This window comes from Anolis carolinensis, chromosome 3, assembly GCF_035594765.1.
Source record: "Anolis carolinensis isolate JA03-04 chromosome 3, rAnoCar3.1.pri, whole genome shotgun sequence".
In the NCBI taxonomy this organism is placed as follows: domain Eukaryota; kingdom Metazoa; phylum Chordata; class Lepidosauria; order Squamata; family Dactyloidae; genus Anolis; species Anolis carolinensis.
Genome location: NC_085843.1, coordinates 10,362,434 through 10,375,813, shown reverse-complemented (window position 1 = coordinate 10,375,813; position 13,380 = coordinate 10,362,434). Strand labels below are relative to the sequence as shown.

At 44.6% G+C, this 13,380-nt stretch overlaps 1 protein-coding gene across 16 annotated transcripts in view; it reads left to right on the top strand.

Annotated features, from left to right (window-relative positions):
* The window catches only part of tenm4 (teneurin transmembrane protein 4), a 1,874,213-nt gene that overhangs the window by 1,847,612 nt on the left and 13,221 nt on the right, over positions 1 to 13,380 (top strand). For all 16 annotated transcript variants that reach the window (XM_062977060.1, XM_062977059.1, XM_062977071.1 and 13 more), the window contains one exon: positions 265 to 1,879. In XM_062977060.1, coding sequence (XP_062833130.1) covers positions 265 to 1,879 — 1,615 coding nt within the window. The remainder of the gene's footprint in view (positions 1 to 264; positions 1,880 to 13,380) is intronic.

Genomic DNA, 13,380 nt, shown 5'->3' with positions numbered 1-13,380 from the left:
AAACAAAACTATATAAACATTTACCTTTACTATGGCTGTGTGGAAGGGACCTCAGTCTTCAGAGTACCAGTTGACAGGAGAAAAGATCTCTGTCACTCACAGTAGTTACTCCCCCATAAAACTGGAAAGGGAAATCATACCAGGAGACACTACTTAGTTAATTATCTTAGCCAAGGTTTTAAAAAATGTTCCTGCCTTGAAAACGGTCAGATTTTTCAGGGATTAAAATTAGTATTTCTAACTTTGTTTCTCTCCTGATTACAGTCGATGGTCCTGCTTCTTCACAGTCAACGGCAGTACATTTTCGAATTCGATAAGAATGACCGCTTGTCGTCGGTGACCATGCCCAATGTAGCCCGGCAGACTTTGGAAACCATTCGCTCCATTGGCTATTATAGGAACATCTATAGGCCTCCAGAGGGAAATGCTTCAGTCGTTGAGGATTTCAATGAAGAACGGCAACTCCTCCATACTTATCATTTGGGAACAGGGAGGCGTGTCATCTACAAGTATGGCAAGCTATCGAAGTTGGCTGAAATGCTTTATGACACAACCAAAATCAGCTTCACCTATGACGAAACGGCAGGCATGCTGAAGACCATCAACCTGCAAAACGAAGGGTTCACTTGCACCATCCGGTATCGGCAGATTGGGCCTCTCATTGATCGGCAGATCTTCCGTTTCACAGAGGAAGGCATGGTGAACGCTCGCTTTGACTACAACTACGACAACAGCTTCCGGGTGACCAGCATGCAAGCGGTGATCAATGAGACCCCATTGCCCATTGACCTCTACCGGTACGATGATGTATCAGGCAAAACCGAGCAGTTTGGCAAATTTGGGGTCATCTATTACGATATCAATCAGATCATCACTACAGCTGTCATGACCCACACTAAACATTTTGATGCCTACGGTAGAATGAAGGAAGTGCAGTATGAGATATTCCGGTCTCTCATGTACTGGATGACTGTGCAGTATGACAACATGGGGCGAGTGGTGAAAAAGGAATTGAAGGTTGGCCCCTATGCAAACACAACAAGATATTCGTATGAGTATGACGCTGATGGTCAGCTGCAGACTGTGTCGATCAATGAGAAGCCCCTATGGCGGTACAGTTATGACCTCAATGGGAATCTCCATTTGCTGAGTCCTGGCAACAGTGCCCGCCTCACCCCGCTGAGGTACGATCTCAGGGATAGGATTACAAGATTAGGGGATGTGCAGTATAAAATGGACGAGGATGGCTTCCTGAGACAGAGGGGAAATGACATTTTTGAGTACAATTCTGCTGGGTTGCTCATCAAAGCGTACAACAAAGCCAATGGCTGGAGTGTAAAGTATCGTTATGACGGACTCGGCAGGAGGGTCTCCAGCAAAACTGTCCATGGCCATCATTTGCAATTCTTTTATGCCGATCTCACCAACCCCACCAAAGTCACCCACCTGTACAATCACTCCAGTTCTGAGATAACCTCCCTCTATTATGACCTTCAGGGCCATCTCTTTGCCATGGAGCTCAGCAGCGGGGATGAGTTTTACATTGCTTGTGACAACATTGGAACTCCGTTGGCCGTCTTCAGTGGGACGGGCTTGATGATCAAGCAGATCCTGTACACAGCGTATGGTGAGATCTATATGGACACCAACCCAAACTTTCAGATCATTATTGGCTACCATGGAGGCCTGTATGACCCCCTCACCAAACTCATACACATGGGGAAGAGGGACTACGATGTTCTGGCCGGCAGATGGACCAGCCCAGACCATGGCATTTGGAAGCGTCTAAGCAGCAACAACATAATGCCTTTCAATCTTTACATGTTCAAGAACAACAATCCTATTAGTAATGCTCAGGATATCAAGTGCTATATGACAGGTAAGATTCATTTGGAGACAAACTGTCGAACTGCTATACCTTGATTCTGTGGATCTTTTGCAAGCAAAGCATGTGCTTTGTCACTGGGTTTTATTGCTTATTTATAGCAGTGGTTCTCGACCTGTGGGTCTCCAGGTGTTTTGGCTTACAACTCCCAGAAATCCAAGCCAGTTTACCAGCTGTTAGGATTTCTTGGAGTTGAAAGCCATAACATCTGGGGACCCACAAGTTGAAAACCACTGATCAGTTGTAAAGCATGATTAGGGCTCTGTGTACCACCCTGGGCTTTTCTAATTAAGAGAAGCAGGAACCAAAGGTTTGGAAAGATCTCTTTCTGTCAGTAACCCCAAAAAGCCACTGCCATTCTAGTGAAGGAAATGTTTTAGCCCTTTTAAAGTTCACAAATGAAGTTTGATAGTAGATTGAAATCGGCACTTCATTTAATTTCACAGTGCTGAGTGGACCCTGGCTTGGAAACCCTGGGTTCCAATCCGAACAAGCAATTATTGTATTTTCTGGTGTATAAGACTACTTTTTAACCCAGGAAAATCTCAAAAGTTGGGGGTCGTCTTATACACCGAGTGTCGTTTTATAGGGTGGGCGCTGAAAGTACCGAGCCACACTGGAGAATCTGCAGTTGCCACATATTGGGGGGGGGGGGCTCAAAAACAGCCACGGCTGCATCCCCGCCATGTGAGGTGATACTTTTCTTTCAGCCGTCTAGCCCACCTTTGTATCATATTACTATATCTCCTTCTCTGTCTCAGTTCTTACTCCTGAGGACTGCAGTGAGAGGCGGAGAAGGAGGTACAGTAATAGGATACAAGGGCCAGCCAAACGGGTGAAAGAGGCGTGTTTGCGCTACCCCTCTGATAGTATTTTTATCTGCTGTGCGATAGTAGTCTTATACAGTGAGTATATCCAAACTATATTTTAACTGGAAAAGTTGGGGGTCTTCTTATACGCCCAGTCATCTTATACGCCGGAAAATATGGTAAATAAACTGGATATAGTGAAATTGCAAAGATAGGATCCTTACAAAAACATGCGGTGGCAGGATGTGATCCGCAAAGAGCTATGACATACAAACAAACTCACCAGTATTGAAACAGCGGTGTTTCAAACTATGTAGGTCACACCTGGGCTGTATATCCTATTACAATATCCCAGCTGGTATTGTATCAGCTGAACGTGTCAAGATGTTTTAGCACATCGCTCAGAATCTTTTGTATGTGTTTAATTTAACTGGATATTACTAGGAACCTAAAACTTCCATACTATTTTCTCACTTTAGCTCTACCACATGCAAGCTTTATAATATTTTTATGACATTTCTCTTTCACTAGACAAACAGGTGGAGCTCAGGCTACATCTAGACCAGGCATGGGCAAACTTCGGCCCTCCAGGTGTTTTGGATTTCAACTCCCACAATTCCTAACAGCCGGTAGGCTGTTAGGAATTGTGGGAGTTGAAGTCCAAAACACCTGGAGGGCCGAAGTTTGCCTGTGCCTGGTCTAGACTGTAGAATTAATGCATTTTGACACCACTTTAATTGTCATAGCTCAGTACTATGCAATCATGGGATTTGTACTTTGGTGAAGCACCAGCAATCTTTGGCAGGGAAGACTAAAGACCTTGCAAAACTATAATTTCCTTATTCCATAGCATTGAGCCAGTAAAAGTACTATCAAACTACATTATTTCTACAGTGTAGTCCAGTGATGGCCAACCTATGACATGCGTGTCAGCACTGACACACCTAGCCATTTTTGCTGACACGCTGCTACACATAGATTGATTGGATGACTAATGTCTTTTGTGGCCAAATTTGGTGTGATTTGGTCCAGTGGTTTTGTTGTTTACTCCATGGGAATTATGCACATTACATATATATATATATATATATACATACACACACACACATACACATACATACACACAGTAGAGTCTCACTTATCCAAGCCTCGCTTATCCAAGCTTCTGGGTTATCCAAGCCATTTTTGTAGTCAATATTTTCAATATATCATGATATTTCGGTGCTAAATTCGTAAATACAGTAATTACAACATAACATTACTGCGTATTGAACTACTTTTTCTGTCAAATTTGTTGTATAACATGATGTTTTGGTGCTTAATTTGTAAAATCATAACCTAATTTGATGTTTAATAGGCTGTTCCTTAATCCCTCATTATCCAAGATATTCGCTTAGTCAAGCTTCTGCTGGCCCGTTTAGCTTGGATAAGTGAGACTCTACTGTATGTGTATGTATATGTGTGTGTGTGTGTGTGTGTGTGTGTGTGTGTGTGTATATATAAAATTCTATTATTCTATTATTATTGTAGTATATTATTATATTATTACTATTATATTATTATTATTATTATATTCATTATTCATGACTACATTGAAACTAGAATAGAGAGAAATCAGCGTGGAAACTGCAAGAGGTACCATAGCTTGTTGTACATGGAAATAATGGTAGTAAATAGTTTTTGATTTATTAAATACAGTTATATGTCAGAACCCTGCTACTAGAGCCTGGATGTGGCTCTGAGTTTCAGGGTCACTGACATTGATAAGACACCTGCGTCCCAGGACTCGGAGGAGAAACGGCTGATGGACTTGGCGGGGAATTTGCGCGGGGTTTTACTGAGCGGGAAGAGACTGTTCAAATGAGGGGGAGGGTATATAAAGGAGGGTTGGCCGGAGCCTCCCATTCTTGGCTTTTCTGATGTTCATGTTTCCTACAGTAAAAGTTCCTGGTGATACCACAGAGAGTCTCGTGTGTTCATTCAGGAGCGGCTGTGGTGAGCTGACACTAAGCCAAGAATACGGACACCATCCCGCTGTAGCGGTGAGGTGTAACATGCAAGTGGAGGATGAAGAGCTCTTGGGCGCCGGAGGAGGAAGGTCGGAAAGGGCCACTCCCGAGACGGACGCTGAGTTCCACCAGCTGGCGGCCCTGGCGTCATCCACCGCTTATGCCCAGCCAAATGGGGTAACCCAGAGGCGCGGAGTGGTGCGGGGAGATAGCACCGGAGGAGAGGAAGGTTCACCTTCCCCAGGCCCGCAAAAGATGGTGTTTCTGGAGGAGAGGATGTCGGCGATGGAGACCACCCTGGCAGTGATGTCGAGGGCGATGGAGCGCCTGGCGGTTTTGGCGGAGCCGGAGCGAGGAAGGGAACTCCGGGCTAGCTCAATGTGGGACGTGAGCATGGGAAGCAGCCAGGGCTTTGCAGACCTCCCAGCACCGAAGGGAAGGGAAATGCGAAAGGAGCCCGGTGCCCGGCCCAAGATCCAAACGAGCCTGACGCGGGTGGAGGAGAGTGACGACGAAGGGGAAAAGCCTCCGAGAATCCCGGCTACGCTCCCAACTGAGACCCTGGTGCCCCTGGCGAATGCCGGGCGTGGCACAGGACAAAGGGAAGCAGCAGCGGGGCCCACTGGCCCGCAAGGGGGCTTGCGACGGGCGGAGAATTGGGGATTGCCACCACAGGGACCCCTACCGAGACGAGAGGAACTAAGGATCGAGTTTGGGGGAGAGTCCTCTGAACTGGATTTTTTCCTGACCACGGTGAGGGGCTATATGGAGGACAATGCCCACACTTTTAGAACGGAATCCAGCCGGGTACGGGCCATTGGTGCAGTGTTGAAGAGGGGAGCGGCCAGCTGGTACGTTCAACTACACGCGCGGCGCGACCCATGTCTGGGGTCACTCCGACGCTTTATGGGGGCCCTGGAGACCCGTTTCCGAGATCCACTGGAGCAGATCCGGGCGAGGGAGGAGTTGAAGACCGTCTCCCAGGGGCAGAGGTCGGTATCTGAGTATGCGGAGGAGTTCCAATGCCTCGCTGAAAAGGTGCCGGAATGGTCTGCAGTGACAAAGATAGAACTCTTCAAAGAGGGGCTCAGGCGGGAGATCCTCTCCTGGGCGGTGCATCGTGATGAGCCTGACACACTGCGCGGATGGATTCAGCTGGCGGGGCGCATCGAGACATCGCTGGCCCAGGCGAGGAGGCACCGAGGAGGGCTACAGCAGCGGCCGCAGATGAAAGAGGGGAGCCGGAAGGAGGGATCAACCCCAGCCGGGAGGAGAACGGAGCCGACAGGGAACGTGAGCACCAGCAGGAGGGGCTGCTTCGTGTGCGGCCGTTTGGGCCACAGGGCTGCCGAGTGCTGGCAGAGAAAAGGGGAAGGCGGAGGCCCGCCCAAACCAAGAGCCGTGGCAGGGAAACGCGCCGAGGAAGAACCACCGATGATGGATTTTGTAGGCGAACTACCCCCCAGCAGAGGCCACAGATACATTTGGACAATATTGGACCTATTCTCAAAACAGGCACACTTTGTGGCTCTGCCAAAACTCCCTTCAGCTGAAAAACTTGCTGATTTGTATGTGAAGCATGTATATCGCCTACATGGGTGTCCCGACAAGATAATTAGTGACCGGGGAGTCCAATTTACTGCAAAATTTTGGGGAAAATTCTTACAGCTGTTAGGAGCAGAAAGGAACCTGAGCTCGGCCTTTCATCCCGCGACCAACGGGGGGGTCGAACGTACCCAACAGACACTGTGCCAATTCTTAAGGATGTACACCAATTATAGACAGGATGATTGGGCGGACCTTCTTCCGTTTGCTGAGATGGCTTTTAACGGGGCCGTACATTCGGCCACAGGTCGTGCCCCATTCGAAATAGTATACGGACAGGAGGTGGCACCTTTCCCCAGGCTACCCGAGTGGAAGGAAGGGGAGGGCCAGACCGACGAGGAATGGCCGGCCAAAATCAAGCAAGGGTGGCAAACCGTGGTAGAGGCATTGCGGGAAACACAAAAGAAGTACAAGCTCTTTGCGGATCGTAGGCGCCGAGAGGGGGACAAATTGGGCGAAGGAGATCTGGTTTGGCTGAGCACAAAAAACCTGAAATTGGGGTTCCCATCCAAGAAATTGGCTCCACGCTATATAGGGCCATTCAGGGTAGCAAAAAGAATAAACGAAGTGACCTATGAGCTGAGGCTACCAAAGGACCTAGGAAAGGTACACCCGGTATTCCATTGCAGCCTGTTAAAAAAGTATAAAGGAACTCTGGACAGCGGAGAACAATAGTTGTGTTTAATCTTTTCCTTCCAGGACGAAGGGGAGGAGGACGCCATGTCAGAACCCTGCTACTAGAGCCTGGATGTGGCTCTGAGTTTCAGGGTCACTGACATTGATAAGACACCTGCGTCCCAGGACTCGGAGGAGAAACGGCTGATGGACTTGGCGGGGAATTTGCGCGGGGTTTTACTGAGCGGGAAGAGACTGTTCAAATGAGGGGGAGGGTATATAAAGGAGGGTTGGCCGGAGCCTCCCATTCTTGGCTTTTCTGATGTTCATGTTTCCTACAGTAAAAGTTCCTGGTGATACCACAGAGAGTCTCGTGTGTTCATTCAGGAGCGGCTGTGGTGAGCTGACAGTTATATATTACAATTATATATTTTTATTATTTAAACTATATATATTGTGAAATTATGGTTTTTTCTCTTGAAGTGACACACCACCCAAGTCATGCTAGGTTTTTTGGTGAATTTTGACACACCAAGTGCAAAAGGTTGCCCATCATTGGTGTAGTCGCTGCCCTATTAATATTGCCTTCCTGGCCATTATATTTCTCTATAATCTTTCCGCAATACTATAAACTATGTTGCTTGTTTGTGAAGGATTCTCCTTCTATGTTTTTCCCCACTTCTTCACACATCCCTTCCCACACATTAAAGGATGATTAATGGCAACACCGTGCGCATCAGCTGGCAGCCCAGATTCTAAATTGCATCTAAACAAACTGCATTAAGGATATTTGCTCCCAGAGAGTAAAATCTGAATTCCTCCTAATCGTGACCTTTTGATCAAGCCTTTTAAAAATAACAATGTGATTAAGAGTTAATTCATCCATGCAAATTGCTATTTAAGGTCTACCAAAAACAAGTATGGCATGCCTTAAACATAGGCCAGACCAGAGGGACTGTAGCCTTTGACCAAACTAACTAAACTCCACTGGAATCAACAGAATTAATTGGAGTAAGTGATTTGAAGGTCAAAAAAGCGTGTGTTGGGGGAAACAGGCAAAATAGTTCAAAGAAAAGCAAAATACTAACAACAGTGATACTGGCCGAGCAGAAAGTATAGTTATCCCTCCACTTTTGCACAGTTAGAGACACAACCTCTCTGCAAAAGTGGAAAAAACATGAATATCTCCAGGGAGAATGGGTCACTGCTGCTGTGGTCTTTGGGGAGCTCCCTGTTATGGACCCAATGAAAAAAGGAAGTGGGGCTTGACTCACTTTCCACTTCACTTACCCTATGGATCCTGGCTCCTTTTCCTCTTCCTATATGCCACAAGTCTCTGATTTGCCCAGGGAAAGGAAGAGAGGTAGAGGTGAAACAGGCACACAAAGGAGAAAGAGCCAGACTCCCATGCATTGCAACAGCACTTACTCTGCAGATCTGGCTCTTCTACTTGTGTGACATGTGTTTCTGTCCATCTTAGTGTCTCCCTTCCTCTGCCAGGTGAAATAGACATTCACTGGACATGAGAAGAGGAAAAGAGCTAGAGCTGCAGGGTCAGTGAAGTGCCATACGGAGCCAGATTTTCCTCTTAGGAGCATGTCACAAGTGTTTGTGTAGACCTGTGGTTCCCAACCTTTATTTGACCAGGGACCACTCTCCAACATTAGTACCAAAAGGGTTACGAATCAGTCTTTGGTCAACTTTATATTTGCTTTGGTTATTTGGGATGCTTATACAAAAAATTGCACTGGGTAGACCACATCAGCTCTAATTTCTAATACAGAACATATGCAATCCAGTAGTCGCCATCTGCTCGCCCACACAAAACCTTATTTAATAATCAAGAATTAGTGTGGTCTATTCAATGCATTTTTCTGAATCAGCACCTCAAATAACCCTAAAAACAGGCCTAAAAACAAAAACAACAAGGTGCCCCCACTTCCAGGTGCCACATGGAATGGCTCAGCTCAGGAGAAGAGAGGAGGAGGAGAAGCAGCAGTCAGGAGGCTTGTTGTTGCGCCTTTCGTACATAGTCAGTCTCAAATAACCTCAAAAACAGGCCTAAAACGAAAATACCAAGGTGCTCCCTCTTCCAGGCACCACATGGAATGGCTCAGCACAGGGAGAGGAAGGAGGAGGAGAAGCAGCAGTCGGGAGGCTTGTTGTCATGCCTTTCTTTCATGAGTAGTCAACATCTCTCCCGATATCCCTGTTGCCTTGGCGCTATAAGAGGGTTTCGCGAAACAAGTTGCTCTCGTTGCAATGGTGTGGTAACAGTGAGGCTGTGGGCCATATTTTAGTTCTTAGTGACCACAGGTTGGGAACCACTGGCCTAGACAAAGGAAGGGAGTTAATGGGGGGGGGGGGGGAAGAAACACAAATCAAACAAAAAAAGGAGAAGGAACTGTACCACATGGATTTGATTATTGGGCTTGTACTGTCACTCATTGCCTCCCGAAGTTGAGGCTGTCGTGTGAATATTCACATGGTGGCCCCATCCTCAGATGGTGAGCATGGGGTCCAGAAATGGACATGTTCCATATTTCTGTTTCATCTGGTACCTCCATTTATTTGCGCAGGTGAAACAGACACTTAGGGCATGCAGAAAGAGAAAGAGCTGGGCTGCACATCATTTCATTTCCTCCATGGATCTGAATCCCTTTCCTTTGTGCCGTGAGCCTCTGTTTCACATGGGCAAAGGAAGGGAGATACTGGGGAGAGGCAAGAAACAAATAAAAGTGATAGTTGCTGTGAGTTTTCCGGGTGAAACATCAGGAGATAATGCTTCTGGAACATGGCCATACAGTCCAAAAAACTCAGCAACCCATTGATTCCGGCCATGAAAGCATTCGACAACACATCAAAAGTGATGGTGATGACAATGATGGACATACAGGGAGACTTTGAGCTTGTTTACTGCAATCACTGCACTTCAAAACATATTAGTATAAAAGTTCAGCTTGCATGTTTTCTTCCCAAAGTAGCCTGATAATAGAGGTTGTAGAAAATGAAACTAAAAATTTGGGATTGGTTTTACACTGACAAACAGCTACCATTCCTATGCTCCATCCTAACTAAGGAATTATTATACACATGGTTTCAAGTCTCTAGTAGAGATACTTGCAGCTACTCATTTCTTTGGACCAGTGGGAATTTGAGTCTAATTGGTTCATCTGAATTAAGTGTAGACCCGTTGAATGAAGAGTCAACATGTTGGTAAATGACTTTGATTCAATGGGTTTATTCTAGTTGGGACTAACAATAGTTTCAGGCTAACGTAGTTTCAGTTATTAGGTCACTTGATGTTGGCTGCTAGTAATGTCTAGAGTGGGACCTCAGTGAGAAGAATTTTTCCTTGAGGCGGCAAGTTCTACTTGATTATTTTGGTGCTATGAAAGATTTCTGCTATTCAGAGGCACAGCCAATTTTTCCCCTAGCTAAAAGATCATGCCATGACACTAAGAGGAATCTGATCATTGTTCCTGTTAGTATAGTGGATGAATCACTAATGAGAGCAAGGTGCTTTTTATTATACAGCCCTACTTTTGTAAAATAATAATAAAAAAGCACTTCCATCTGTCTCTCCAATTCTCAAAGGTGCACAATGGCCTGTTTTTCTGTGCCCTGAATAGCAGCAAATGGATATGGATTCTCAATGTCTTTCTTCTCTTGGCTCGTTAGTGGATGACATGGAGTTCAGCTCAAAGGGCTAAAAATATAGCAAAGAGAAGCAATACATTGGCTTCCTAATAGACGTTAATAAAGAGCCAACGATTTCAATTCTTTTATAAGTGGAGGCCTTAGTGGATAAGTAACTTACCCCTAATTCCATAATGAATTTATTGCATTTTTGGACCCACATTTCCCCAAAACAGTGGGTGCAAGGGGTGCAAACACACTGGGTGACACCATCAGAAGGGCTGACACCAACACGACTGTCCATAAAATTGTTGTGTAGTGTTTCAGCAGTAATGTATTATTTCTTATTTTAAAAATAACCCTCTAGCTAGTTGTGTAACCACAAAAACATCTATTGTCAGCCCAGGTTATACATAGTATATTAATATATCTAGTTTGTGCTAGTTTGCTTTTTTAAAATGCTCCAGTCAGAGCTGTCATTATTACTCAGTTACAATGACAGTTCAAATCATATGGTTTCATTTGCGCATGCTGTTATTTTCATTACCCATTTTTATAGTCACTGGTTTTGCCTTTGCATTCAATGATATATGAGAGGTACAATTTAGGAGTAACATTCATATAGTCTGATACAAGAGAAGGTTCATGGGAGTGGGGGAACCATGAGTTACCACACTGGGGGACACCAACCCTAATGACACCACTATAACAGATGCCAATTGGGAATCATCCTGGACTACTCAAGTCTAGATGTAGTTAGATAGATGATAGAGTTAGATTGAGGGGATCCTTTCCCTGTTTCCAAAGCATGCCCAGACAGGCTTTACTGTGTTTCACTCTATCCTGTTTATGTCACATCCCTTACTTTGAAGTTAGTAGAAATGTGACTCTTTAGGGATACTAACTTCCTATCCATTGGAATGTTTATTGCTCCAATAAAAGGCACGACCATGCGGTCAGTCGCCCTCTCTAAGCCTTCTTCTCCCTTTGTTCTTCTAGCTAACAAGAAGCATCTTGCTGTCTCTCCTGGCAAGATGTAACTATTTAGATGTTTGTTATTTTTCCTTTCTTATTTTTCCTTAGAAACCAGTCTAGAGTAGACTAGACAGCACCCAAGCCTTTCTATCTACAATGGAGTTCTTTTTACCTGAATAAATACTTTTTGAACTTTTATTGAAACTCTGCAGTCCATTGCAGTCCTAAATGATCAAAGGCTTCTCTTGCTCGCCCCGTGTAAGTAACGGTTGCATTTAAAGGCTTTGCTTTTGCTACTCTGCTGATTTTTGGTGGAATCTCCCCCAGAGAGGGTTAAATTGAGTCTAACCGCTCAGAGATTACCACAACAAATTCTTGATCTTGTGGGTCCACTTACATGTAATTCTACCCATTAGCTGATGTGATACGGATTTGTTCCCCTTTTGGTAAAACCAATCCCTTAATACAGACCGGTGTTCAATTTGCCATACATCAACAAAATTTTGGAATGGGTGGTGGCCAAACAACTCCAGAGGTTCCTGGGTGAAGCTGATTTTCTATACCCATTTCATTCTGGCTTCAGGCCAGAGCATGGTACAGAAACAGCTTTGGGTAACTTGGTGGATGATCTGCACGAAGTCTTAGAAAGAGGGAGTGTGACCTATCTTGTTCTCCTGGACTTCTCAGCAGCTTTTAATACCATCGACCACGGTGTCCTTCTGGAGTTTTAATGTTTTATTATAGTTTGATGTATGTTTTAGGACATGTGACAGCAACTACTAATATTTGGTTTTAAGTTTTTTAACTTTTATTATGCATGTTTCTATCTGCTGTGACCCACCATGGGCCCTTAAGTGGGGAAAGGCGGGGTATAAATTTCTTAAATAAATAAATACAACCACACAAAGCAAAATCTCTCCTGGAATATTGAAGTTACCACATTGTTTCTGTTCTAGTTATGTTAGACAATGAATAGGGTTAAATGTATGACCAAACACCATTAAATTACCTGACTTCCATTCCCAACATCACATAGAGTTGTATCAGAGGACCTAGAGTAGGGGTCCCCAAACTAAGGCCCGGGGGCCGGATGCGGCCCTCCAAGGCCCTTTACCTGGCCCCCACCTTCAGTTTTATAATATAATATTTTTATATCAGTTTTAATAATATAATATATTTGTGTATATGTTTGTTTGTCTTGCATGCGAAAGACCTATGGTCTAAGCATTAAATAAATTTGGATTTGGAATAATATAATATATAGTATATACATATAACATTGATAAAATATTATAATGTTATACAATATAATACTAATAATAATACCATAAAATAATATTAATTATCTATATATATAAAGGAGTGATGGCATCAGGGCAGCGGACAAAACAACAAAACTACAGGCCCCCCAACCTCGAAATTTGACAACACAACCCATCATCCACGCCTCTAGGTTGATACAACAAAAAAAATAAAAAATAAAGTCCTAATTAGAAGGAGAGCAATAATTGTTTTTATCCAATTGCTGCCAGTTAGAAGGCTACACTCCGCCCACTTGGCAACCCGCTCAGCCCAGGGGACAGGCAGAGTTAGGCCTCACTTAAGCCTCTTCCACACTGCCTATAAAATGCAGATTATCTGATTTGAACTGGATTATATGGCAGTGTAGACTCAAGGCCCTTCCACACAGCTATATAACCCATTTATAATGGACTTAATGTCAGGGGAAAACCTTTACCTTAACTACCACCAATTCCTCAATACTTTATTTCCCATACCACCATACTTCGCCACAGCAACACGTGGCCGGGCACAGCTAGTATGTTATATATTACATATAATA